General features: G+C 38.7%; 1 protein-coding gene and 1 long non-coding RNA gene across 8 annotated transcripts in view; one reads left to right on the top strand and one right to left on the bottom strand.

Annotated features, from left to right (window-relative positions):
• LOC122822965 overlaps positions 1–24000 on the top strand; it is a 77040-nt gene that overhangs the window by 16061 nt on the left and 36979 nt on the right. Inside the window, exons 5-6 of one of the 3 annotated variants that reach the window (XR_006369254.1) lie at positions 10406–11428; positions 11519–11584. The exons of 1 other annotated variant lie outside the window; for it this stretch is intronic. This is a non-coding gene — a long non-coding RNA (uncharacterized LOC122822965). Of the gene's footprint in view, positions 1–10405; positions 11585–24000 lie in introns of those variants that run through there. One more of the 3 variants, XR_006369252.1, reaches the window with a different exon arrangement.
• Positions 15158–24000, bottom strand: part of LOC122822964 (urotensin-2 receptor) — a 73194-nt gene continuing 64351 nt past the window's right edge. For all 5 annotated transcript variants that reach the window (XM_044102115.1, XM_044102116.1, XM_044102114.1 and 2 more), the window contains one exon: positions 15158–16376. Coding sequence is in view for 1 of the 5 variants with exons in the window: in XM_044102119.1 (XP_043958054.1) it covers positions 16372–16376 (5 nt within the window). In the remaining 4 variants the exon portion in view is untranslated. The remainder of the gene's footprint in view (positions 16377–24000) is intronic.

Genomic DNA, 24000 nt, shown 5'->3' with positions numbered 1-24000 from the left:
ACTCTAAAAGCAACTCTAAACCTGTGGGCTTTCTAGTCTTGATTCAAATGAACTCAGTGTTTCAGCTGTTCTACAGTTTTCTGGAAGTTTGTTGCAGATTTGAGGCTCATAGAAGCTGAATGCTGCCTCTAAGATCACTCTCTAAACAATCATGTTAAGAGCTGCTGAACAGCTGCTTAGCTCAGCAGATTGTGATTGCCGAACTCGTTACAGATCTGGCAGAACGAATATTAACTTTGACGCCCACGGCCATCAGCTGCTCAACGAGGAGAGAATAAAGAGCGAATGGCTCCCCGAGGTGTTCTGAAAGTGGTGACGAAGCAGCTGCATCTAGGTCGTGGTCGTTAGGGATCAGACAGATGTGCAACCGGGCACTCATCAAGGGATTGGAGGGAGCAGTGTTAGCATCGCACCTTGGCCAAACCTCCTCCACCCACAAGCTAAGCATCTGCCGGGATTTAGACGGACTGGATCGCGGCCATACGCTTCACCCACATGCTCATTTTGACTGATGTCTTTTCAAAGTTTACCCAGGCTGTTGGAGGAAATAAAAACAAGAGAGCTTCTGCCATAACCAACGCCTCCTATATACGGTCTAGTTAAGAGTTTCTGCTGGAACTTTGACAGTGCTTTTGTACATCAGCTGTATGATGATCATTTTGTATGATGGCCGCCGTGTCGCCCTGTCATTCCAACAATTTACATGTACAAACACTCAACACTTTGATTTTTAAAAAATTATTTTCATCACATTTCTTTTACTGTACCTCTGTTTCTGTCACATTTTTCTCTTCCTCGGCCATCAGACTGTTCAGGTCGTTTTGACACGAGGCTTTCTGAAGTTACTTTTGTTTCAAAACTCCAATCATCATCACACTGCGTAAATGTTAGTGATGACGGAGGAAGCAGCTAAATTAGTGCACTATTTTTCATATTGGGAAATTATATTATAACTTATTGTATCCATTAAAAAAAATTAATAGGGGCGTCCCGTGGTGGCGTAGGGGATAACGTGACCCATGTTTGGAGGCCTTGACTCCTCATCTCGGCTGTCGTGGGTTCGACTCCCGGACCCAACAATATTTGCCGCATGTCTTCCCCATGCACCCCTTTTCCTGTCAGCCTACTTTCATATAAGGAACACTAGAGCCCACAAAAGACTCCCTGGGGGGGTAAAAAAAATTAAAATTAAAAGTGAAAGTCTTTTTCTCTGCCCTTTTTATGGCGCCCCCAGGCTCCTGGCACCCTTACTGTTAGCCGAAACATTTCTGTCACTTCCATCAAGTTTGGTCCAGACTGATTATCTTTGGATTAATTTATTTAAGGTTTCAGTATTTAATGATTTCTAATGAACAATTTGTGGCCAAAACATCATAACAAATACAGTCAACCTTCAGGTTTAAAGTTTGTTATATGACTAGTCACTCAATAATCTTAACTTTATGGAAAGTAAAATTAAGAATAATAAATAAATATTTCTAACAGAACTGATGAACCGCATTGATGGCAGTGTAACCTGCTTGGACCGATCAGCCTGATAGATGTTTCACATGTCAATAATGGCAAACTTTATTAATTCGTGGCTCACATGAGGAGCTGGGCCAACAGTCAGAGTTTGAGGTCTCCTTTCTGCAGAGCAAATCTGCCGTGGCATCCTCAGACAAACAGCTTTTCTATGTAGTGTGGCTGAATTGCAATGACAAGACACAAAGAAAAAAAAAGAGTGACAGAGGCTTTGAGGCATCCCGAAAACCCTGTGGAGAGAGAAATGGGAAAAAGAAACACCCACACACACACACACACATGTAGCATGAACTTAGCTGTAAGAAAGCGACAGCAGTGCCAGATATACTGAGTAGTACAGTTCAGTGTTTCACAAACCTCAATGCCTCTGGTGAAAACAAAACACACAGAGGACGAAGCGGCTTCAACTTAAATATTAAAAGGCAAATATTTTTTGTTGTCAACAAGCAGCAACAAACTGAACAGAGGGTCTTAATGAAAGCTGTTCTGCCCTCATTCACCTCCACACCAAGGCACTTCATTCAAGTGTTAGTAATATTCCGAAGGGGAAGCGGGTTATGTGTTTGAGAGTGAAACTTAAATTATAAGAAGAGTTACTTGGCCCCCAGTACTCCACTGGGAGCCACTCCAAGGTAATAATGTGAGTAGACAGGTCCAAGGAACAGAGCAGGAAGGCAGGTCACCGTAACATCAGAGTATTTCTCAGAGGGCTGAATGCTATTTGACGATCAGGCCCTGACTGACGACGGTCAGTGTTTCCACTGAGCTCGATGTGTGGTGACCCACACGGCAAAACCAGAACCACAACTTTTGTCCAACTAGAGCATATGTGTCCAACTCAGGCTAAATGTGGTATTTATGTTTGGCCTGCAGGATCAAACGTCTCCGACAACTGGCCTACAGAAAGTCAGTGACCCCTGAATGCTTTAGCATTTCACTTCTAAATGCTCTCCTCATTTAGCAGTGAAATCAGTAATCTGTGCGATATAATGTGATTATTGTTAGGGATACACGATATTATCGGCATGGTAATGCAAGTTTAAAGTATCACATCATTTTCAGCCTTCTTTTTAGCATTTGCATTTGGTAACAGGCTTAATTGACTAAGAGAAAACAGTATTTTAATTCCACAGTAGAGAAAGCCATGTAGTTTCAGTAAGTAAGTATCGGTATCGGTTATCGGCTAAATGAGTTTTAGTATATCCTCACATCGGTTATCGACCAAAAATCCAATATCGTGCATCTCTAATTACTGCTAGAGCTAGAGGTTAACCAGTCCACCACTTTAGCGATGATTACTCCAACGATTACTCCGTCTTGTTTGTTCGAAGCGGTTTGGATGGATTCCACGTCATTTCTCCGAGAATGCGTTGAGCCTGAAAACATTTAGACAAGTTTAAAGTGATTGCTGCGTTTCAGACGGACCTCCTTCGCCCTCAGCTGGGCGTACAGCCGAACATGTCGTTCATTTCCGCCGCTGCCAGCAGAGAACGGTGAGAATGATGAAAGGGAGCCGGAACACCGGCTGGGTCAAGGCGGGTGGCTTTTCGTCTTCCCTTTACTTTTAAACCTTTACTCAAACAGCTCATGTGTCATTTGACAGAAACACTTTCCTTGGCCTTTCCATTTGACACACAGCACCGTTTTTCAAACCACAAATTGAGTTTAGCTTCATTGTTAGCGCTTTAGGTGGTAGATGAACTAACTCTCTCCTACATAAAGGTGTTTAAAAAAAAAAAAAAAAATAGAACTAGAGATAGTTTTATTGTATAGAAATGGCACAGAACAAAAAAAGAAAAAAAGTCAGCTCTTTATCAAACTCCCCCTCTCACCACCACCAGTATTTTGATAAGACAAAAACCTATTTGAACTTTTTAACAGATCCCCAGTTTTAAGACTCTGAACTACAGAACAATTCAAATATATTATTGAAAACTCTGTTATCACAGAGTGAATTAGACCAAAACTGATGTCTTTATTTCACCTAACCACGATTATTTCATGCTAACAACTTATGAAAACATGTTTAAAATGAGAATATTACACCAGATCAATTAAATAAACTACTTTTAAAAATTAGAAGTGTCTTTAATACTTGCTAAAGAGACTCAAATGTATAAATGCTAGTGTAAAATAATGGAACGTGTTCTCTAATTTATTGGACTTGACTATTGCACTTACCAACGTCTAATCCACACTATAAAAGAAATAAACAGTCTAATTTATGCTAAAATACCAGCAGCTGTGATTTTTACGTACACGGCAAAGTTCTGGCAACCACAGTGTCGGTATTTTAAGGTAAAATACAGACGTTCCTGTCTTTAAAGTACAGAAACTGTAGACTTACAGTGTGTGGATTTAACTTTCTTCATAACTTTTGACACAAAACTGATTTAAACCAAATGTTTCTGCTGGTTCACGTCTTATCCTCTTTCAATTTATGCCTGGAAAAAAAAAAAAAAAGCTTTTATCACATTTATCCGTTTGAAGCAGAAAAAGTGTCGTGGCCCTTTCCGCCCTCAGAGTCAGACACAGCAGATCCAACCCTCATGGCTTCAAAGTGAATGTCGGGTCAGATTGTATCAGCGGAGCGCCGGCAGACGGTCTGACAGCCAGCAGATGTCAGCCGCTACGGTTATTTGATCAGATGTTGATACTGAGCTTCTGTCCCGTGAAATCACTGGAAGCGCTTTAAACCTCCACGTTTAAACGCTCAAAGGTCTCTGAATACGACCAAAGGATGTTTAAGAACGAAGCATAAGGACCTTACAGCTGCGAAGCTCCTCTCTTCATGATAATGAACCCATGAAGACCTACTGGATACAAGCAGGAGGCAAAACTAAAAGGCAAACATGAATAAAGATAAGCTTCATTCTGTCAGTTCATAAATGACAAAAACGGATTTCTGTTCTTTCAAATAAACCTTAAAAGTTTCACCTGGAATGCACTAAATGACCTAAGAAAACTGAAATAAAATTATGAGACTAAAGTCGTATGAGAATGTAGTTGGAATATTATGAGGATAGCCGTATTACGAGAATAAAGTTTTAATACTATGAGAATAAATTCGTATGAAAATAGTCATGAAATGACGAGAATGAAGTTTTAATGTTACAATAATAAACTTGAACTAGTTCAAGAATGAAGTCGCAGTGATATGAAAATGATTCCTGTAATTTTTTCCTGAAATTTGGTTTATTTCCTGCTCCTCTGTTTTTATCCTGTTTGCCATGTAATCAGATTAAACTCTTTGATTCTCTTGTAACCTTAAACTAAGAAAACATAACAAATATATTTGTGTTTTATTTCATTTTTCAGCCTTCAGAAAATGTCCATTTGGACATTTATAAAGTTTTCTATCACATTGTTCTCCACCTCACTCTTGTTTACTGTTGAAGTATGACAGAGAAACCAATTGCACTTATTTGTTAACCTGCGAACAAATAAGTGTGTCCAGCACATGCTAACACATGTTTCTAATTCCCAACAGAACTTTGATCTGGTTTTAGCGTGTAAAACATACATTTTGACTTGTTCAACACAGGAAATGCTGTTTCCTGTTGTGGGAGAATCCCAGCAGCTTTTCAGGACAGAAAATCCACTCGATTGTTTTGGGATTCCCTGAAGTCTGAGGTTTCCATTTGGTTCTCATGGAGACTGGATCCTGTCCTGCTTCTGGGAGAAACCGACCCTTCGTGAAAGGACTTAGGAGGAATTATTGAATAGAATTCATTTAGTCGGAACTGAGAAGGATCATGAAATGTTTTGCTTTCTGACCAATCAGAACCAACCGAGCTCTCAGAGTCGTTACTGCATCAAGCTGACAAATCATGCAAAGCTGCCGTATTTTATGTAATGAGAATTTTTTTGTTGTTTTTCATTTCAGTTCAGTTCATTTCAATAAGGAGAGAACTTTTTTTAGTTTTATTATTTTTTTTTTTACTCTGCTGTCGTTGGGAGGAAAAGTGAGGCGGCACTAGGACTTCATTACTTTTCAGCTTACTCACTTCGTTCATGTAGAAGTTTTAGAAAAAAGAAAAAGTTTGAGAATGGAAAACTAAGTGCACCAAAAATATTAAATGATGTCCCTCGGATGAACTTTAACTCACGCAGTACCAGGAGGATGTAGGTGATAAATAATTGCAACCAAATCAAATGTTTTAACACTGCTCCAAAAATAAAGGCTGTTAAAGGAGTTTTTAACCCCCAACACCTCGTGTTATGCAAAGGCTTTTACAAATCTTGAACTACTTCCCAAATTAACATAGCAATTTGGGAAGTAGTAAATTTATTCTTGTAAATTGTCAACATTAAACTCAGGAAACCAAAGAATAACAATAAATAAACCCAGAATTTACCAAAGAAAAAGGAATATTCTGAATATTCTGACCTTTATACCCAGAATTTGGGCTCCAGACGTCCCCTACAGGAAGCCCCTGGGTTTGGTGGTGTTGGTTTTGGGTCGCGCTCTGCAGCGTCTTTAAAGTCGGCGGGAGCCGTTTAGCTTTGGGCTGCATGGAGGAAATGGGCCGACGGCGAAGTTCAGCTGCCAGGAGCCAGAAAGTGGAAAGAGGTAGAAAAGAAAAAAGTGTTTGAGTGTGAAAAAGAATCAAAAAGTGAATTTAGTAACGTCTCAGGACTTCTTCAGATGTCTGTGTGCAAAATTATAATTCAGAGTTCCTTTTCCTCTGCCAGAGCGTTATTAGATTTCCAGCTGCTGTAAGAAAACTGAAAATTTCTCCTGGGAATTTAGAAAAACACAGCAGGTGGAATGATCCGAAGTAAAGCATCACGTTCAGCAGCTGCATTACTTTAGAGCTAATGTTCTAAATTGTTCCAGACATGATCAAATATTTAGCGAAGGCTCTCGTGTGGCTCAGTTTGCCACGTCAGAACCAAGTTTTATGTGCTGGAGCAAAAAGAGGTAACATAGAATTAGAAATTGGAAAGTAAATAAGGGATCATTTTGAACAGATTTTACAGATCTGAAAGCGTGGCATTCATTCATATACAGACATGTTGGTGTTTCTGGATTAGCTTAGTTTTTATAGATATTGGCTTTTGCTCGACATTCTTTGCCAAATATCTTAATCTCATCTGGATTACTACTGAGAGAATCACATTGGAGGGTGAAATTAGCTGCAAATTACAAAAATTGATTTGCTTAATGGAAACACAGAAGTTTTGATGAAACCTCCCCCAAAAAGCTCAGGTTTTTTGTTTTTGATGAAACGTTTTGGGATGAGGCAGGTTTCCAGTCTTATTGAAATGACTGTTTCTGTTGAAACATTCAGTGAAAACGACGGAGACGGCAGGAAGTGGAACGAGGACGACTTATCGTTTTCAATGACTTATCGCGTAAACAAACTTATTCCTGTGATTTTAATCGCATTTCTGATTTAATGGAAGAGCCGCAATCGCAAGACTGTGTTGATTTTTTCAGACAAAGTTTGGAGCACGTCTGTACAGAAAACGCAGCTGCTGTCAGGTTGAGGCATGTTTGTGTCGTCTTCCTTTTTTAAATTTGAATTTCAGGTGTCCCACTTTTCCCTGCTTAACCTGGTGAGCCAATAGGAAGTGAGCAGACCGGCAAAACTAATAAGAGCTGGAAAAGAAAAGGATCATTTTTAAAAACTACATGTTTTCTTTTCTAAACACTGCTCAATTATCCAGAGCTTTACTTTTGTATGTCACATAAACACAAACTAAAGACACTTTTTTTCCACTCCCTCCACAGAAAGCTCAACCACATTGGTTCCCATCGCTTTTTTAATCGCTCCTGTACCATCCGTTCTGCCCGCAGCAAGCAGCCGCAGCGAAACGGATCTGCTGTCTGCAGTTTTCCTAAAGGGTCACTGAGGTTTTCTGAAGCGGCAAACAGCTGACAGATTGATGGGGAGTCCTGCTGGGTCCTGTCGTCGGCTGGTGTACCTCATCATCAGGCCACACGGATACCAGGGAGATTCATTTGTTAGTATGTGGGGGATTGTGTTGGTTTCACCAGTTCTTTATCACTCCAGCACAGCCACCTTGATGTGGCAGGATTATTTCTCTCTGTTATAAATTAAATCCTTGGGATTCCTCCGGAGAAGCTGGAAGAAGTGGCTGGAGAGAGGGAAGTCTGGGCCTCCCTTCTGAAGCTGCTACCCCCGCGATCCGACCCCAGATAAGCAGCAGAAGAAGATGGATGGATGGATGGATGGATAAATTAAACACCTTTCAGAAAGTTGAACCAAGAGCAGAGCTGAGCAGACAGACAGCCGGATTGTTTTTCCATGTTAGCTTTAAGAAATGTCACTTCCCACAATGCAACGGCAGCCTTTAGTGTTTGTTTGTGAAATTGGCTTTTGCACTTTATGTCAGGCCATAACGTTATTCATCAAAAACACACCTGGACTGTTGCGTTGATTCTCTCATGCATCTTTGAGAAATCCTTTAATAATTTCCATGGCAACCATTCAGCTGTGCACATTGCCTGGGTGGACTTGGCTCCACCTCCGAGGATGAAGATCCTCTGTGGATCTTCGTCACAAAATAACAATAAGAAGTTAGGTTCGCCCTCAGCGTCACTGCAGGGTGAGGAAACATTAAAAGTCAAAAGGCATGAACTGAATCCAACCAACTCTCTCCATGTGTCGCTTGAGCATTTCTCCACGGTTACTCTGTTTGCATTACCAGAGTAGATGTTATTCGCCAATTTGTTTTTAAGTGAGGCCGGCTTCCACAGGTGCTAGCACTGGCATCCTAAGGGTTAAAAATAAGAGAACAAAATAACCAACTAAATAAGGTAGAGCTCAGGGAGGAGGACAAAGCAGCAGGGATCAGATACCATTCAGAAACCCAGTGTGGTTTCTTGTTTATTCCTTTAATACCACAGTTTGCCTAAATACCCTGTCCAACACTCAGATCCTGAGCTAACAACACGATGAACATTTTCTGCCTCACCCACTCAGCTCCTTCAGACTAGCCAGCAGCAATTAGCTGCTGCTGGAGCTGAGCATCAGCTGAGCTCATTATACGAGCCATTGCTCACTGAAATGCTGGTAAAAAAAATAATAATTGTTGTTTCAGGGTTAAAAGAGGAGCCAGGTTGTGATGACTTCCTGAAGGTGGAGTTTCAGAAAGAGCGGGAGTTTCTTAAAGAGACAGAGGCCCAATTTCAAACTGAGAAGTAACATTTATTTTAAGTCATGTTTGATATATACAGCATTCTTATAACAACTTTCATTGTGCCACAAAATGTCGCAATATGCAATAAAAAGTATATGATACCTTTTATTATGTACTAATTATGCAATAATTAATATAATTATTAATGATAATTAATAAAAATCCCATGTTGGACTCAGTATTACACATATTGGAACATTTGTTTTTCCCCAATTTAACTGTTCAGTCTAAAAATAAAACAGACTTAACCTAACCAAGCGTGTTCATCTAAATGAACCTTTTGTTTCCACCATCTTTCATCAACTCCAAATTTATACTATTCTCAAATTGCAGCTGCAAACGGCCTTCAGGCCGCACTCAGGACACCACTGGTCCGAAATAACTCGGCTCTAACTTTGGATGATTTGTGTCATAAACACAACGGGGATTAACGTCGTCATTAATGGATGCGGACAAGGGAGGGAACAGCAGAGAGCTCCCTCCAGGCCGGGTTGATGCTTGTGCTCCCGACTGCACCAACCGGTTGCCGGGGGAGATGAGTCACCTTCCAGCAACAACACTGGAGCTAAAATAATAACAGCTTTAAGCCAAATGTCTCCGGCTCCGTCGCTTCGGACTGAATGGGCTTCCGGATGGCTCTTCACATTCAATAATGTCATCGCTTTGGGGAATCCGCCAGAGGAGCCTCAGAATTGTCTGTGTGAAAGTTGAGACAGGAAGACGTGAGGATGGAGCTCTTGAAAGGGAAAATGTGTTTTCCAGCCACACAGAATCACCCTACAGCACAATAAGGTTACTGAGTTACCTTCAGTTTTTGAAAAAACTGAAGGTAATTTTTACGTCATCTATCAAAAATAACTTAAAAGAAATTTGACTTTGAAATTCAACACCTTGAAATTGGGCCTCTGTCTCTTTAAGGAGCTGCTGCTCTTTCTGAAGCTCCGCCTTCAGGCAGTCATCACAACATGGCTCCTCTTAAACGTAATGAAATTTTGTGTCATTGCGATAAGTTTTGTGAATTTATTTTGTGACTTTTGCTTACCGAGCTCTGCTCCTCCAGACTAGTGGCAGCAGCTGTTAGCAGACACCTGGTGGAAATGCATGGCTGATGAGTTCATCACACAAACTACTGCTGCTGCTGGAAACGATGGTTAAAACAGTGTTAAAGGGTCAATATAGAAACGTCATCACGACGTACTGAAGGAAAGAGCAAGACTTTCTTAAAGAGACGGAGGCTCAATTTCAAGGCGTTAAATTGTGAAGTAAAATTTCCTTCAAGTCATGATTGATATGTGTATAGCATTTTTTATAGGAATACATTGGAAACATACTATAAAATGGTTTTGTGTGTCTGGAAAATTCGAAAAGCTTTTAGTGCCACAGTCGTTTTGGTGAAGGATGTGGGACAAAACGTACTCTCTTCTGAACTTTAAAACTTATCACAGCAGTTCATCTTCAGTGTCCCAATTTATTCTGGGATTCTCAATTATTAACTGCAATAAATTAGAATCAAAGGATTCCCCCCCCCCAACACACCATTGAATCTGACTTTGCAAATTTTTCCCCCCTTTCTTCTGCAGTTATCGTTACTGAATAATATCTGAATTTTGAATTTTGATCATCCAAAGTTAGAGCCACATTTTGACTTTCACTCTTACTCGGTTTTTCACTCTGAAGACGACATGGATTATGATGTCTATCTTTTCAACAGAAAGAATACTTCGCTGGATGGACAAATTTCACAGCAAACTGAGTTTCTTTTCCTCAGCTGAGGAAAACTCGGTTTGCTGTCACTCACCAGGCCATTGTGGTGAGTCTGAAGACTCACCATCAGAGAAAAAGGCGTCTGAAGGTAATGGAGATAAGACTGCCCGTTTAGGGAAAAAATTTATCAAACGTTCACGAAGGAGAACGTTTGAAAAGGCAGCAGAGTCTAAAGGCTCAACCTCTGTGCCCAAGGAAGAAACTTCCCCGCCTGGGGAAGTTTCCAGTGAACTGAAACAAACTACAGAGGTTGAGTCCAAAGACTGATCGAACAAAAGCGGCTTTAAAAGAACAGAGCCATAGAAAGACATCTGTTGGAGGGCATAATTACGCCAGTCGTTACAAACATATCAAGCCCACAAGACCTTGGGAAGTTTTACCTGGCTGTGAACTTTGTAACGCAGAGAAAAAATGTCCAGCAGAAAGGAGGAAACATTCACACAGACGAATATCTAAAAAGTTTTGTTGCACCACATTTAGACTTTCACCACATTACATTTGTCACGATCCTCCTGATTTCGTCTTGGTCCAGTCTGTTGTCCAGATGAACACTGAGGTGTTCATATTGTTCAGCAACCATCACTTCTTCTCCCACCTAAAAACTCAACCTCTACTTTAACAAAAGCAGCTTTAGAAGAATGGAGCCATGAAGAGAAATCTGTCCCAGGGATCAATTTCTCTGAGCCCAAAGGAGAAACTTCCCCGGCTGGGAGCGGAGTTACGCCTGTGGCTGTAACTCCGCTCTCGCCCACTCCCACGGATTCTGCTCTCTGCCCCGATCGTGTATGACCTCCGCCCGTCTGACTAGGATTCAGGATCTGGATTTGGTTCGTCTGCTTCCCCCACAAGTTGGCACGCTGCCCTGCATCAGCGCTTCCCTCCCCAGGCACTTCGTCCCGAGCTCTGCGTCAGCGCAGCATCTGCTCCACTCCTTGTTCCTCAGCCGATCCCCACTTTTACAGAACGCCAGGTTAGTGTTTCCCTCTACACATACGCTAACAGACCCCTTTGTTGCTATTTCTCCGGTCATCAACCTCTCCTTTTCGCCCCCCCTTCGCAGTGCTGCAGCTGACGATCCTGTGCCCGGTTTAAGCTGCCTTTTAATAAATATCAGATTTACTGCTCACTCCTGTGTCGTGGCTGAATTTCTGGGTCCCTCTAGTGCACCATTACAAAAAGTAGAGGTTGAGTTTTTAGATGGGAGCAGAAGTGATGGTTTTTGAACAATATGAACACTTCAGTGTTCATCTGGACAACAGACTGGACCAATATGGCTCTTTGGACCTTGGAAGATTTGATGGAAATCTGGTTTGATTAAATCTTGTTCCTCCTGAAATCAGTAATCATCTCCTTTGTTCTCTGTAAACTCAACCTCTGCTTTGTGATTTCTCTGTTGCCTTGCAGCAAATAAGGTCTTGGGTTTGAATCCCGGCCTGGTTCTTTTTCATGGGGTTTGCATGTTCTCCATGTTCTCCATGTGCATTAATGGGTTCTCTCCGGGTGCTCCGGCTTCCTCCCACAGCACAAAAAGATTTTTTGCACACTAGATAATAAATAGATGATGGAATTTTTTTTACTTGTTTATACTAATAATTACTATTAGTAGTAGTAATAATAGCAATATTAATATGAATAAGGATATGTTAGTATGTTAATCAATGTACAATTAATTAGATAAAATATAATTAATATGATACTTAGTAATATAGTAATTATTATATTTCTAAGTACTACACTAAAATGATTCTAATAAACCATAATAATTATTGTTAAGAACAATAATAATTACCAGTATAATAAATGATTAGTATTAATTATATTGATTATTATTACTATTGATAATGACAGTAGTAATAATATAACACAAAGTTATTATAAGTTAATAAATCCAACATGGCCACCTTTAGCAGCTAAAGGGTTTATTTCAACATCTGACTCATTTCAGTCAGTGGAAATGCTGCAGCAGCATTTGGATTTGCACATTTTGGAGATATACAGTAGTTACCTTGCTAATGCCAATGCTAACTCCTGTTAGCTTCAGCAAGATAATTATTATATGTCTCAAAAATTTGCTCACAAGGTATCATTTAAAAATCTATGTGGCTTTCAGCTGACCGTTGGAGCAAAGTTGAGTTATAACCCAAAATTAAAATACCAAATTAAAATAACTTAAAGAAAAAAAAACAACTAATTAGGCTGGGATTCTCTTATTTTTAAGATAATTTTGATCATTTATTTTTAACGTCATGTTGTGTCTCGCAGATGGTTTTTATGGTTTTCAGAAACTTTATTAAGTATTTTCAGAATAATCTTATTTTGTTTCTTAGCTAACAATTTTGTGCTAAATTAAAAGTAGATAATGCAGCTCCATGTAAAGCTGACTTTAAAACAGCGCTACTCAACATTGCCCTGCAAGAAAATAAACTCTTGGATTTGATAAATAAACGGAAATTCAGTGGATTAGCAGATTAACTGGCACTATTTAGTCTTATAAATGTTAACTGAAACTGCAACACGGGCACGAGGGGAAGAACGAAAAACCATATATCAGCTGACACAAAATAATGATGTTTACTTTTCCTAATTAACCAAAAATTCCTTCACACAGAAGCCGCTGTGCTTCTGTTTCCACTGGCTGAGGGGCAAAAATCATCCATTATTCATAACTCGTTCATATATTATTTAAAGTAGGCGCCAAAGTTGCTCCGATCGGAGCTGAATCAATTCAAACACAGGCAGGATGCGCTTCTGGTAGCGACTTCTGTGCTGATTGAGCTCCGATTGGCAATTAAATCCTGCAGACCAACAGTTTCTTTAATCCAAATTTACTTGTTTGTTAAAAAAAGGAAAACAAAATGTGCAGGGCATGCTTAAATGGTAATGTGAAATTTGCACAATGCAAGAAGCAGCACATTTTCTCTGTGACAATGCAGGCGGAAGGAAGCGAGTGAAATTCAGGCACGGCGGATTAAAATCTTGACTTTATTCCTCTGGATCTGGGATCTATATAAAAGTTGCAAAAGAATTCAGAATGCTTGAAAACGTACATTTTCTTTTCTTTTTCAATTTTCATCCATGACCTTGGAGATGCTTTGAGGGATTTTCTGGGGCCTTGTGAAGTGGGAGGGAAACGGTTTTCAAGTTCCCTTTTACAACCAGAAATCTGAAAAGGGTGACATGTTTGCGTGTAGAAAATGCACAATCATAAAAAGTGCGTGTGTGTAATTTCATTTTAGTATAAATTCAGCTTTTCTGTGAAGGACAAGTTTGCACAAGCAGATAGATTTTTCCCCTCCAGTTTATCTCTCATACTGGCAAAACAAAGTTAAAATTTGAGCAAATATGGAAAAAAAAACAAAACAAAAAAAACCTTCTTATGTAAAAGGTGCAGTGTGTAGTTTTAAGAGTTACAGTAAAGTATGACTGAAGGGGCCTAAAACAAACAAATGTTACAACATACCATTTCTCTTCCACCTTACATTTTCACATCACTTTGTGTTGGTTTATTGTGTTATTCTTGCAAAAATGCATTTACGTTTGTGGTTACGGTGACAATTTGTTAAAAAATGTAAATAAAAGCGAGTGAAGAGTTTCTCCAGCGACTCTGTGGCTGTAGGTGTGCAAATAAATCCACTTTATTACATCTGTGCAGCTTTTCTTCCACTTTGAAAGTAGAATCTTGTTCTTTCAAACCCAAGAACAAGATTCCTTCAGAGGATACATCAGGTTAATATGCCTCAGCCCTCCTTTCATTGAGCTGGGAATAAAATCAGTGAAGGTGGAACCGCTCGGCTCTTAGCAACGAACGGTGCTTTCATCCTTTTGTGTTATGAAGACTGAAGCTGCTGACTGAACTGTTTTAATCCCAAAAATTGTGAACATCCTTAACGCTGAGATGGAACAAAATGGCAACCAGATCTGTTGTTACATGATTGGAACGTCGACGTGCTTACAAACCTTAAACTGCGTTAGGGTAACCCTAACCCTAACTGAGTTTTCCTCAGCTGAGGAAAACTCAGTTTGCTGTAATTCACCAGGCCATTGTGGTGAGTCTGAAGACTCAGGAAACCAGGAAACTTCCCCAGCTGGGGAAGTTTCCATTGAAAAGGCAGCAGAGTCTGAAGGCTCAACCTCTGTGGCCAAGGAGGAAACTTCCCCGGCTGGGGAAGTTTCCAGTGAACTAAAACCAACTACAGAGGTTGAGTCCAAAGACTCTGTTAGAAGAAAAGGGGCTTTAAAAAGACGGAGTCAGGGAAAGACATCTGTTGGAGGGCAAAATTACGCCAATCGGTATAAACATATTAAGCCCGCAAGACCATGGGAAGTTTTACCCGGCTGTGATTGTCCAGCAGAAAGGAGGACCCATTCACACACACAACCATCAAAAAAAACCTGTTGCACCACATTTTGACTTTCACCAAATGTGGTGACAGTCAAAATGTGGTGCAACAGGTTTTTTGTCACAATCCTCCTGATTTCGTCTTGGTCCAGTCTGTTGTCCAGATGAACACTGGAACACTGGCTTCTAAAGCTGCTTTAACAAAAGCAGCTTTAGAAGACTGGAGCCATGAAGAGAAATCTGTCCCAGGGATCGATTTCTCTGAGCCCAAAGAAGAAACTTCCCCGACTGGGGAAGTTTCCAGTGAACAGAAACAAACTACAGAGATTGAATCCAAAGACTCTGGCGTAATATGTGAATGTACAGTACATTCACATATTGGAAAATGGCTGGGATTTTTTTTTTTTTTTTAACCAGTCAAAATTAAAATCTACCAATTCACATCATTGGATGATTTTTGGATGGATCTCAAATAAAAGGTATTTAAATAAAAACACATTTTTGTAGACTCATGGAGAGCTTTGTCACATTAAGACAAGTTCAGGAGTTTTCCCAGATATGAGTATTTTTCATCCTATTTATATATCATACATTACAGCACAAAAATCAAGAACATTTGTGTTTGGTTGATCTTCTTTCATCTTTGCTTCTTGGTAATGAACTTTAGCTGTAAAATAATTTGTAGGTTGAGGCGAGTATTTGATCAGATTAGATTTTGACGTCAGTGGCAGTTCTGCAACTCAACTCTCATTAGTCATGTTTCCATCCATCCACAGTTTTGCAAATTTTAAATAAAGATTTGAAAATGCTGACGAAAAGAAGCTGCGGATTAGCTGTGTTCTCAGTTTCTGATTCCAAGCGAAGTGACCAGGTTACGCTAAGACCCGCCTCCTGGCTCTGATTGGTTGCAGATGGCAGTAAGACCACAGGGAGGAAGAAAGGCTTGATCCCCCCCCCCCCTCCCCAGATTATACTGTCATGACATAAGGACGGTTTTAACAAAATGTAAAAAACATTTTTTTTTATTATTAATAAAAGTGAAATTTGACAAGTTTTCCCAACAGCAAAAAAGAAAAAGAAAAATCAACCAAACCCGACCCGTTTTTTTTTTATCCTTATATTATTTTCAACAAGACAAAAAGTACTTCCTAACACACATCTTTATACACAACATGTTCTTTCTTCTTAAAATATAAATTATTAAAAAAATATCCAATAAAATCAATTCTGATTCCTTTACCCGTGCTTCAAACCCAATAATCCAAACTCGATTATAGGAAGAATTTCAAAGAATTCTGCATGCAGGTTGACATAATATAAAACAAGATGAAGGTAGAGTAAAACAGAGAGTCTTTAAAACGTTTCTCTTTTCTTTTTATGCCAGGAAGTTTCAGAGGAGGCCGACGTAGACGTGAAAACCTCTAAAGCGGCAACAGTTTATTGTCATTCAGTCGCTGCGAAAAATAAAACGCCCAAACAGCTTCTGTCATTGTCGTCTTCTCTCGCAAATAACGAAGAGTTTCTGATCTGTTTTCCCTTGATTTTCCCTCCATTTGTTTCCTCTTCTCTTCGTTTCATTCTGTCAGAGAAACAGAAGACAGAGCAACGCGATTAGCACAGAGGCTTTCAGCTCATTCACAATCTCAGCGCTTCACAGCTATTATTGGAAACGGCAAGCAGGTTAAAAATAGCGAGGAAGCTGTTGTCAGTTCCCACGGGAACGTAGTGAGGCTGGCACAGCTAATCACATTTCTTTTAATAAATACGCATACAGAACTCGAGCTGACTATGTTTCACCCGCTCAACTTTAACAGAGGGTGAGATATTTTATGGATTTACAAATACAACTTTTGTTAGGGTTTGGGTTAGAGTTCCCCTAACCCAAACTAGTTTTCCTTTTGGGCCACACCAAGATCATGAGCGTCCTTAAAGGGCTGGTTGCGATAAACGTATTGATAAAATTAAAATGTTAAATCATTTACAAATAGCTGGGCCTGCATTCAATAAGGACTTCTTAATATTAAATAATTTTGAACATTGTTTCACACTGATCAGTCAATCCAGGAGCTCATGACTGGTTTTGTGATTTTTTTGGTTATCAAAAATCACTGATTTTGTGGAGCCAGTTGAAAAACATAAAGAAGCTTTGAGATATTTATGCTTTATGTGTGATGGTAAAATAACTTCACCTTCATGTCATGTCATCTTCAGGTTGATGTGAGCATCACATTAAACCCCAATGATTTTGACCAGTTTTGCGGGAAAAAAAACAAATTTGTAATAAACTCACAATTATGCATTAGTGTGAATAAAAACGCCGGGATCTGTCAAGTTCGCATGAATTTCTGCGAAAATCTAGAGGGACAGTGAGTGGATAAACCCTGCTTTGATATGATTGATAAAATAATCTAGGGGGCCACATGAGGGGCCACAGCGGGCCAAGCCTCAAGTTTGACACGTGTCAGAGTTCATATAAAGCATAGGTAGCATAGTCAGCTCTGCACATTTAGGTGATGATGACTTTTACACCTCTGGGACACTTTGGGACACTTATCTATAAAAGATAAGTAGAGACCAAAAGGCGGGTCAGAAGCTATAGTGAAATTATTAAATTGAAGAAGGTGATTTTTATTTTTCGTTTTAATACGATTCGGAGAAGTCATCTTCGTGCTGCGAGATTTCAAAGAGCCAATTTATGCCGACTAAATTAGCCGTGCCAATCCTGAAAGAAGAAGAAGAAGAAGAAGAAGGAATATTCAAAGACACATTATGATGGCATCTACAATTAAACCTGAGAACTTTTTGTTCTCTTCCTCCTCAAAGATGAGAGGGGGAAGTATTAATTTGAAGTTCCAATCTTATTTGTTCAAAGAAACTTGAATTTGCACTGCAGAGCCTGTAAAGACCAGGAAAGAACTAATAACTGAGCTTTGAATTCATGAGAAGAAGAACTGCAGTTCTGTTCTGGTATTTAACTTCAGAATCTTAATATGCATTTGATTATCTGATGACAATGGGAGATTCGACATTTTCAGAACATTTTTCACAGATATAAGCAACATAATTTGTCTCCAAGGATGATGGAAAATATGCTTTTTGAAGTATTGACTTCTGCTTTCTACCACTTCAAATGAACAAGTAAAAAAAAAAAAAATTAAAACATCTGTAATATGACTGTGATAATTGTCAAATTTTCCATAAAAGAATTTTTACAGACATGAAACTCAACAGAAAAACAAACTGAGTGTATTTTGTGCTCTTCTAGTGAAACCAGCCACATTGAATATCTCCATTACCACCTGGTATTGTTATCGCCAATACCGATAACAATACCGATACTTATCATTAAACGTCTGACCTTTTGTTCCTTTCGTTTTTTTTCTTTTCAATCATTTTGACAGAAACCATCGATAAGCGTCTACAAAATATTTATATTATACATTTTATAATATAATACTTATTATATATTATAGCAACATATTGAGATGAAAATCAGAAACACAAGAAAAACAAAAACAGATTTGTGTGATTGTGTGTTTTTTAAGTACAAAATAAATATTCATTGAGAAGAATCAAATTTTTTCTACCGTAAAGTTGAGAAACTACAATACAAAAACAAAATAAAATTTCGAGAGGGAATCTATGTATGGATCAGGTTTGAGGAATCTTCAGGTTTCCTCTGTGGATTCCAGCAGATTTTCACAACTTTCTGATACGATTCTAACTACAAAACTCAAAATAAGACTGAAAGGAAGCCTTTCTTTCTGCGTGGTGGAAGCAACTCAAAGGACTTATTAATAATATACATGAGGGGAATGTTTGGTGTTAGTCTGGTGTTCATTGATTCATGAGGAACTGGAAACGATTCAACAGTCAGTGACTGTGAAGGACGACGAAGAAGAAAAGAACGGAGAAGATTTTTCTGACAAATTTAAAAACAATCACAAGGCAGAGAAGAGCGTTACCTTGGAAACAAAAGGTTTCCGAGCTTTTTGCTTTTTCTAATTTCAGCCTTTTTCACACTCAAGTAATCTTTTTGATGGGTAAAATTTTAATGTTAAAAAAATTGCCAGATACCAGGGATGACTGACGGTATTTGATTGCATTGATGCCAGTATTATATTTGCACTGCAGAGCCTGTAAAGACCAGGAAAGAACTAATAACTGAGCTTTGAATTCATGAGAAGAAGAACTGCAGTTCTGTTCTGGTATTTAACGATTCCACAACATTCCTCCTTAAAATGGGAATAATTTAATTATTTCAAAATGGTGCTTGTACATTTTCATATAGTCTTTTGGAAGTAACATATTATTTCCAGCTTTTTGAGCTCAACCCACAAAACTTCCTAAAGAACTAAGATCTGGGATTTGTGACGTCCCCTTAGAGAGACGGACTTTTGGTCAACAGTTTGTCTAAGAATTGACTTTTGACAGACAAATGAATCTACAAAAATGGAACTAGGTAAATATTACACAACAACCTTTTTTCCTCTTTTTTTTTATTCCAGCTTTCAGTCGAACCTCTACACAAAACCAAAATTCTTGGTTTTATTTGGTAGCAGGAGTTTTTGTCTAAGGATCTGTTTAGAAGAATATAGTGGAACGTAGAGACGTGTGCAGATGCTTTATTTTAAGAAAACACGAGGGGTGCATGCCTTCGCTCTGTGAAATTCTCAAAAAGTAGCAGTTAAATAGAGAATATATGTACATAAACTTTAGGGCCAACACTGAGCTCCAAACTTCAGATTCCCATCGGAGCAAAACATGGAATATTTATTTTAATATTACAGGCTGAGTATTGAACCCGGGGCCGTCTTTAGGCTTAAAGCTGCTTTCCTGTAGAAAAGCAAAGTCAGCTTTGGAATATTTTAGCAACTCAATATGTTCTTCCTCTCTTCAGTTCGCTACACCTTCAAAAACGTTTCCATGTTGTTCTACATCCATCCTTGTTACTTAAGAAAATGAACTCGGTCAGCGAGACAAACAGCTTTAAAACTCGGACATCTTAAATATGCTTCCTCAGCAAATTGGGCAAATCTCGGCACATTGAAGTGGTTGTAATCCTTCACTTGCAGGTTATTGTCTGAGCATCTGACTCCTCATTTCCCGTCTCCATAGATGCGTGAAACGATGTACGATCAAAGAAAACAAGCACCAGGATCTTTTATTAGCACCAACACTTACCTCACAGCTTGGCAGATCCTCCCTAGTGACTCTTTAGTGTCCTTAATATTTACTTCTTTGCTCTGAAGTAACATTTTTATCATTCCCAGCTTTTTCTTTGGATCTCGTTGCTTTTTACACCTCCTCGGGCAAAACTGATATCAGGAAGGGATCAAACAGGATTTTATGTGATAGATCAACACAGGGAAAAGGTTGGTAGCACAATTCCTTTTAAGAGCCTGTTGTTGCTATTAAAATCAGATTTTGCATAAGAATTTATGGGAGAACTTCTAAAATGACCATTTCTTGTTGCGTTCATGATGGACAACGTTTCCTTTTTGGTTTTGTAATAGCAACAGTGAACGGGTCAACTCCAGAGCTGCAGGCTGCAAACCTCTGGCCTAGTTAAAGTCAAGGCCCAAATTTGCAGCAATACTTGAATATTGACAGATAATTTTTTTTATTCAAGCTGACTGGGTTTGAGTTGCTTTGTTAAGGAAAATGAGATCATCTTTCAGTCTCTGGACGTACAGTAAACTTAAAAAAAAAACTTTCAGCTGGAACTGAAAAATAAAAATCTGAAAATAATATATCATCGTTATGATTTCGACTTCATAAAATCTTCTCGAAACCTCAACAAAACAGGTTAATATTTGTGGCTACAAATAGACACTACGTGAAAACAATGTGTAAATTTGCAAAACACTCCAGATGTGATTATTATTTGATTCCATCTGTGACCATTTCATTTGGCTGTAATTTCATTAAACTTATTTCCATCATATAAAAACCTTTTTGGCTTATTGGTGGTGAAGTAACCATCCAACGCGCATAAAATAATTTCTTTGACTTATTTTCTGTGGTGCTGGCAGACTTCACGTGAAAACCACTTTATCAAAGTAAACAACTTTTCATTCAGCGTCTCTTCTCTCCTTCCCTTCCTTTCAGTTTCTCCATTCAGCTCTGTAAACCATCACTGCTGCATTCTGCACTAATTATGAAGACCATTCCGGCGCTCTGCAGCTGTTATCGCCGTCTCATATTTGCTCCGATGTCTGCGTGACTTTCTGCTCATGGGGAATCTACCTGTAAGTTGAGCTGCTCCTAAGAGGAATCCCTCCATTACACTAGAAACAGCGTCGTATCGAGCCGTTTAATCCGGACCGCCTCCACCTCAATTATGCACTGAAATTATTTTCGGAATGTGGAGAAGCCCAGACTTCAATCAGGGAACATTTTGAAAGCTGATCGGCCCAATCAGCCTTTTACTCTCCTCTAATTAACTTTAATTGATCCGTTTCAGAATAGATGAGTGAAAATGTTAACGACTTATTATTGTCTGGAATTAGAGACAGGCAGCTCAGGACAGCTGTATCTCTTAAATGTGAAATAAATATCTTTATTTTAATCTAAGGTGTTTAAAAAAATGTTGTCATCTGTAGCAAAAAGGAAAATATAGTGTAGAAGCTACTTCAGAGTTAAGATTAAGATCTACAGCTGTTTTTCTAATACCACCTATGCCAAATTTTAGCATAAAATGCTAACGACATTTAGCATAAAAAGTTAGACAGTTGCCTTTTATACCAACTCATTTGTCTGTGTCCAACATTAACAATTTAACTGTTAGTAAACTAAATATTTAGCTCCAATCTTAATATTTAGCTAGCAAACTAAATATTTAGTTACCATGGTAAATATTTAGCTCAGAGATAAGCATTTAGCCAAGGTACAAATTCACTTTTTGATAGTTGCAAGAGGACTTTCAAAATAAAAGCTGGGTTTTGCAAACCTCTAAATAAACTTATCTAAATATTTAGCTCGTTATCTGGTACATTTAGCTATCCTAGCTAGCAAGTTTGAAACTCTGGCATTGATGAATCGATACGGTGAAAATATGAGTTTGATAAATTACCCTCCAGTTTTTTCTGCTATGACAGGCTAAATAATCCAAATGTCATTGTTAATTGTTGTTCATTTTAGGCTTTAACTTTACATTTGGCCCACAGCGTAACCCTGGACAAACTGAAAATTAAAAATACCCTGGAGAAGTTGTGTGTCCTGTTGTGTATCCCGACATAATCACCAGTAGAAAACAGCACAACGCAGGTAGTTTGACTTAACGACATACAATATTGACAATATTCCTAGTTTATGGGCTAAAAGCTGTGTAGTCAGCCAAGAAAACACTTCTGCTATTATGAAGGAGATGCATTTCACACGCTTTACTGCTCAACGGTGGCACAAAGCACTTAACACTGGAGGCAAAGCTATCAGCCAGCACTTATAGCACACCATGTTGGTTCTATTCAGACCGATCATTTGCAACACTTGCCTAAAAAGGGTTCCCATTTAAACCATTTTACAGCGAGTGCTTTCTCACATGTATCATGAAAATGCCTTTGCTACCAATACGGTATTAATAGCCACCGTTGCAAACTAGCAAAAAAAATTCACTGCTCTCGACAGGTCAAAGTAAGACAATAATTGGAGGAATCGGCCAAAAATTTTGAACAGTGCAAACTCAGGATGTCCACGCATCTTGAAAAAGTCTTAAATTATCTCAAATTAAAGTCGTAAAATGTCAAATTCCTTTATCTGAAATTTAAGTCTTAAATGCCTTAAATTCAAAGAACATGTAAGTTGGCCTTAAATAGATTAATCACTGGTCTTAAATGTACTTGTGCCAAAATTATTTAATCTCAAATATTTTATGTAGATCTTTTTTTGCTAGATTTTCTGTTTATCAATAAAGTTTAACTTTTAAGGCTGTTGTAAACAAATATTTTAGTAATCGAGTAATCTATTGATTATTCTTACGATTAATTGAGTAATTGGGATAAAAAAAGCATAAAATAAAACATTGGTAAATCTAACATGATAGCAGTTTTATTATTGCATATCAATAACTCTTCTGTAGTTTAGAAAATTAACCTGTAACAATAATAGCTCGTTTCTAAGTTAACCTGAAGAAAAGTTATACAAAAATCTGATGTTATATTCAATTTAATAATAAAGAGGGAGGATCATAAATATGCTTATAAAAATGTCAACACTCCAGCCTTTTGGTTTATTCATTTGTCTTCAGTCAGTTTGATAGATGAACTCTCACCTTGTTCAAACATTTATAGCTTTTGTGTTCATGTTAGCGACGGGATTTGACACTTTTGTTCGTCACACACAGAAACATCTACCAGCCGCCACTCTGAGCTCTGCCACCCATTTGTTGAGACCGGGATGATATGAAATAAGTTTTCTGTTAATCATCTAATGCAGTGTTCAGTCTATCCGCTCACCTGTATAAATACACCTGCGGCGCTCTGAACCGCCACCAGGCAGCAGGAGAAAGACTCCAGGCATCGCGCCAGTTATTTTAAGGACATTTATTGGTCCCCAAAAAGGACAAAAAACCCAGACATTATCATAAATCAATAAAATCCTCCCAGGCAGAACTTGAAAACATAATCCTTAGTCTGCACACCCCGTCTTCATTACAGCTGAAGATTTGGACTGGAACGGTTTTCATTCTTTTGTCCTTTAGCCATGTCTAAGTTTTGGCTTCTCAGCTTCTATAACACACACACACACACACTCTCTCTCTCTGACCTTTTGCCAAGTCATTGTCACTAAGACTCATCAGACACAAAAGTGAATCTGAGGAAGTGCAGGCTCTCTGTCTGAAAGGTGTTTTCACTGCCATTTCCTGGAAGTCTCCAACTTTTTAGCTTGGTTAACAAAACAAACTGTTGCTGACTGGAAAATGTGAAAAAGTTTGATGGTTCAGTTATTCGAGACTGCGTCCCTCAAGAAGAAAGCTTCTTGAAGAAGCTTTGTTAGGTTCATTCTGAGATTTCTATAAAAAAAACCCCCACACATTTATTCCTCCCTTTCATTCCTTCTTTGAATAATTATTCCCCCCCAACGGCAGATGCTGTGCAGCTACAAGGATTTTTGCTGTTACCTTTTTTGTTATCTTTGTGACAGTTCTGATAGGTAACCATAGCAACAACATGCTTTTATTTATTTTATTCCAGGGTGTCCCC

Source organism: Gambusia affinis, linkage group LG20, assembly GCF_019740435.1.
Source record: "Gambusia affinis linkage group LG20, SWU_Gaff_1.0, whole genome shotgun sequence".
NCBI lineage: Eukaryota > Metazoa > Chordata > Actinopteri > Cyprinodontiformes > Poeciliidae > Gambusia > Gambusia affinis.
Note: the sequence above shows the minus strand (reverse complement) of the source record. Positions and strands in the feature narration are given on the sequence as shown.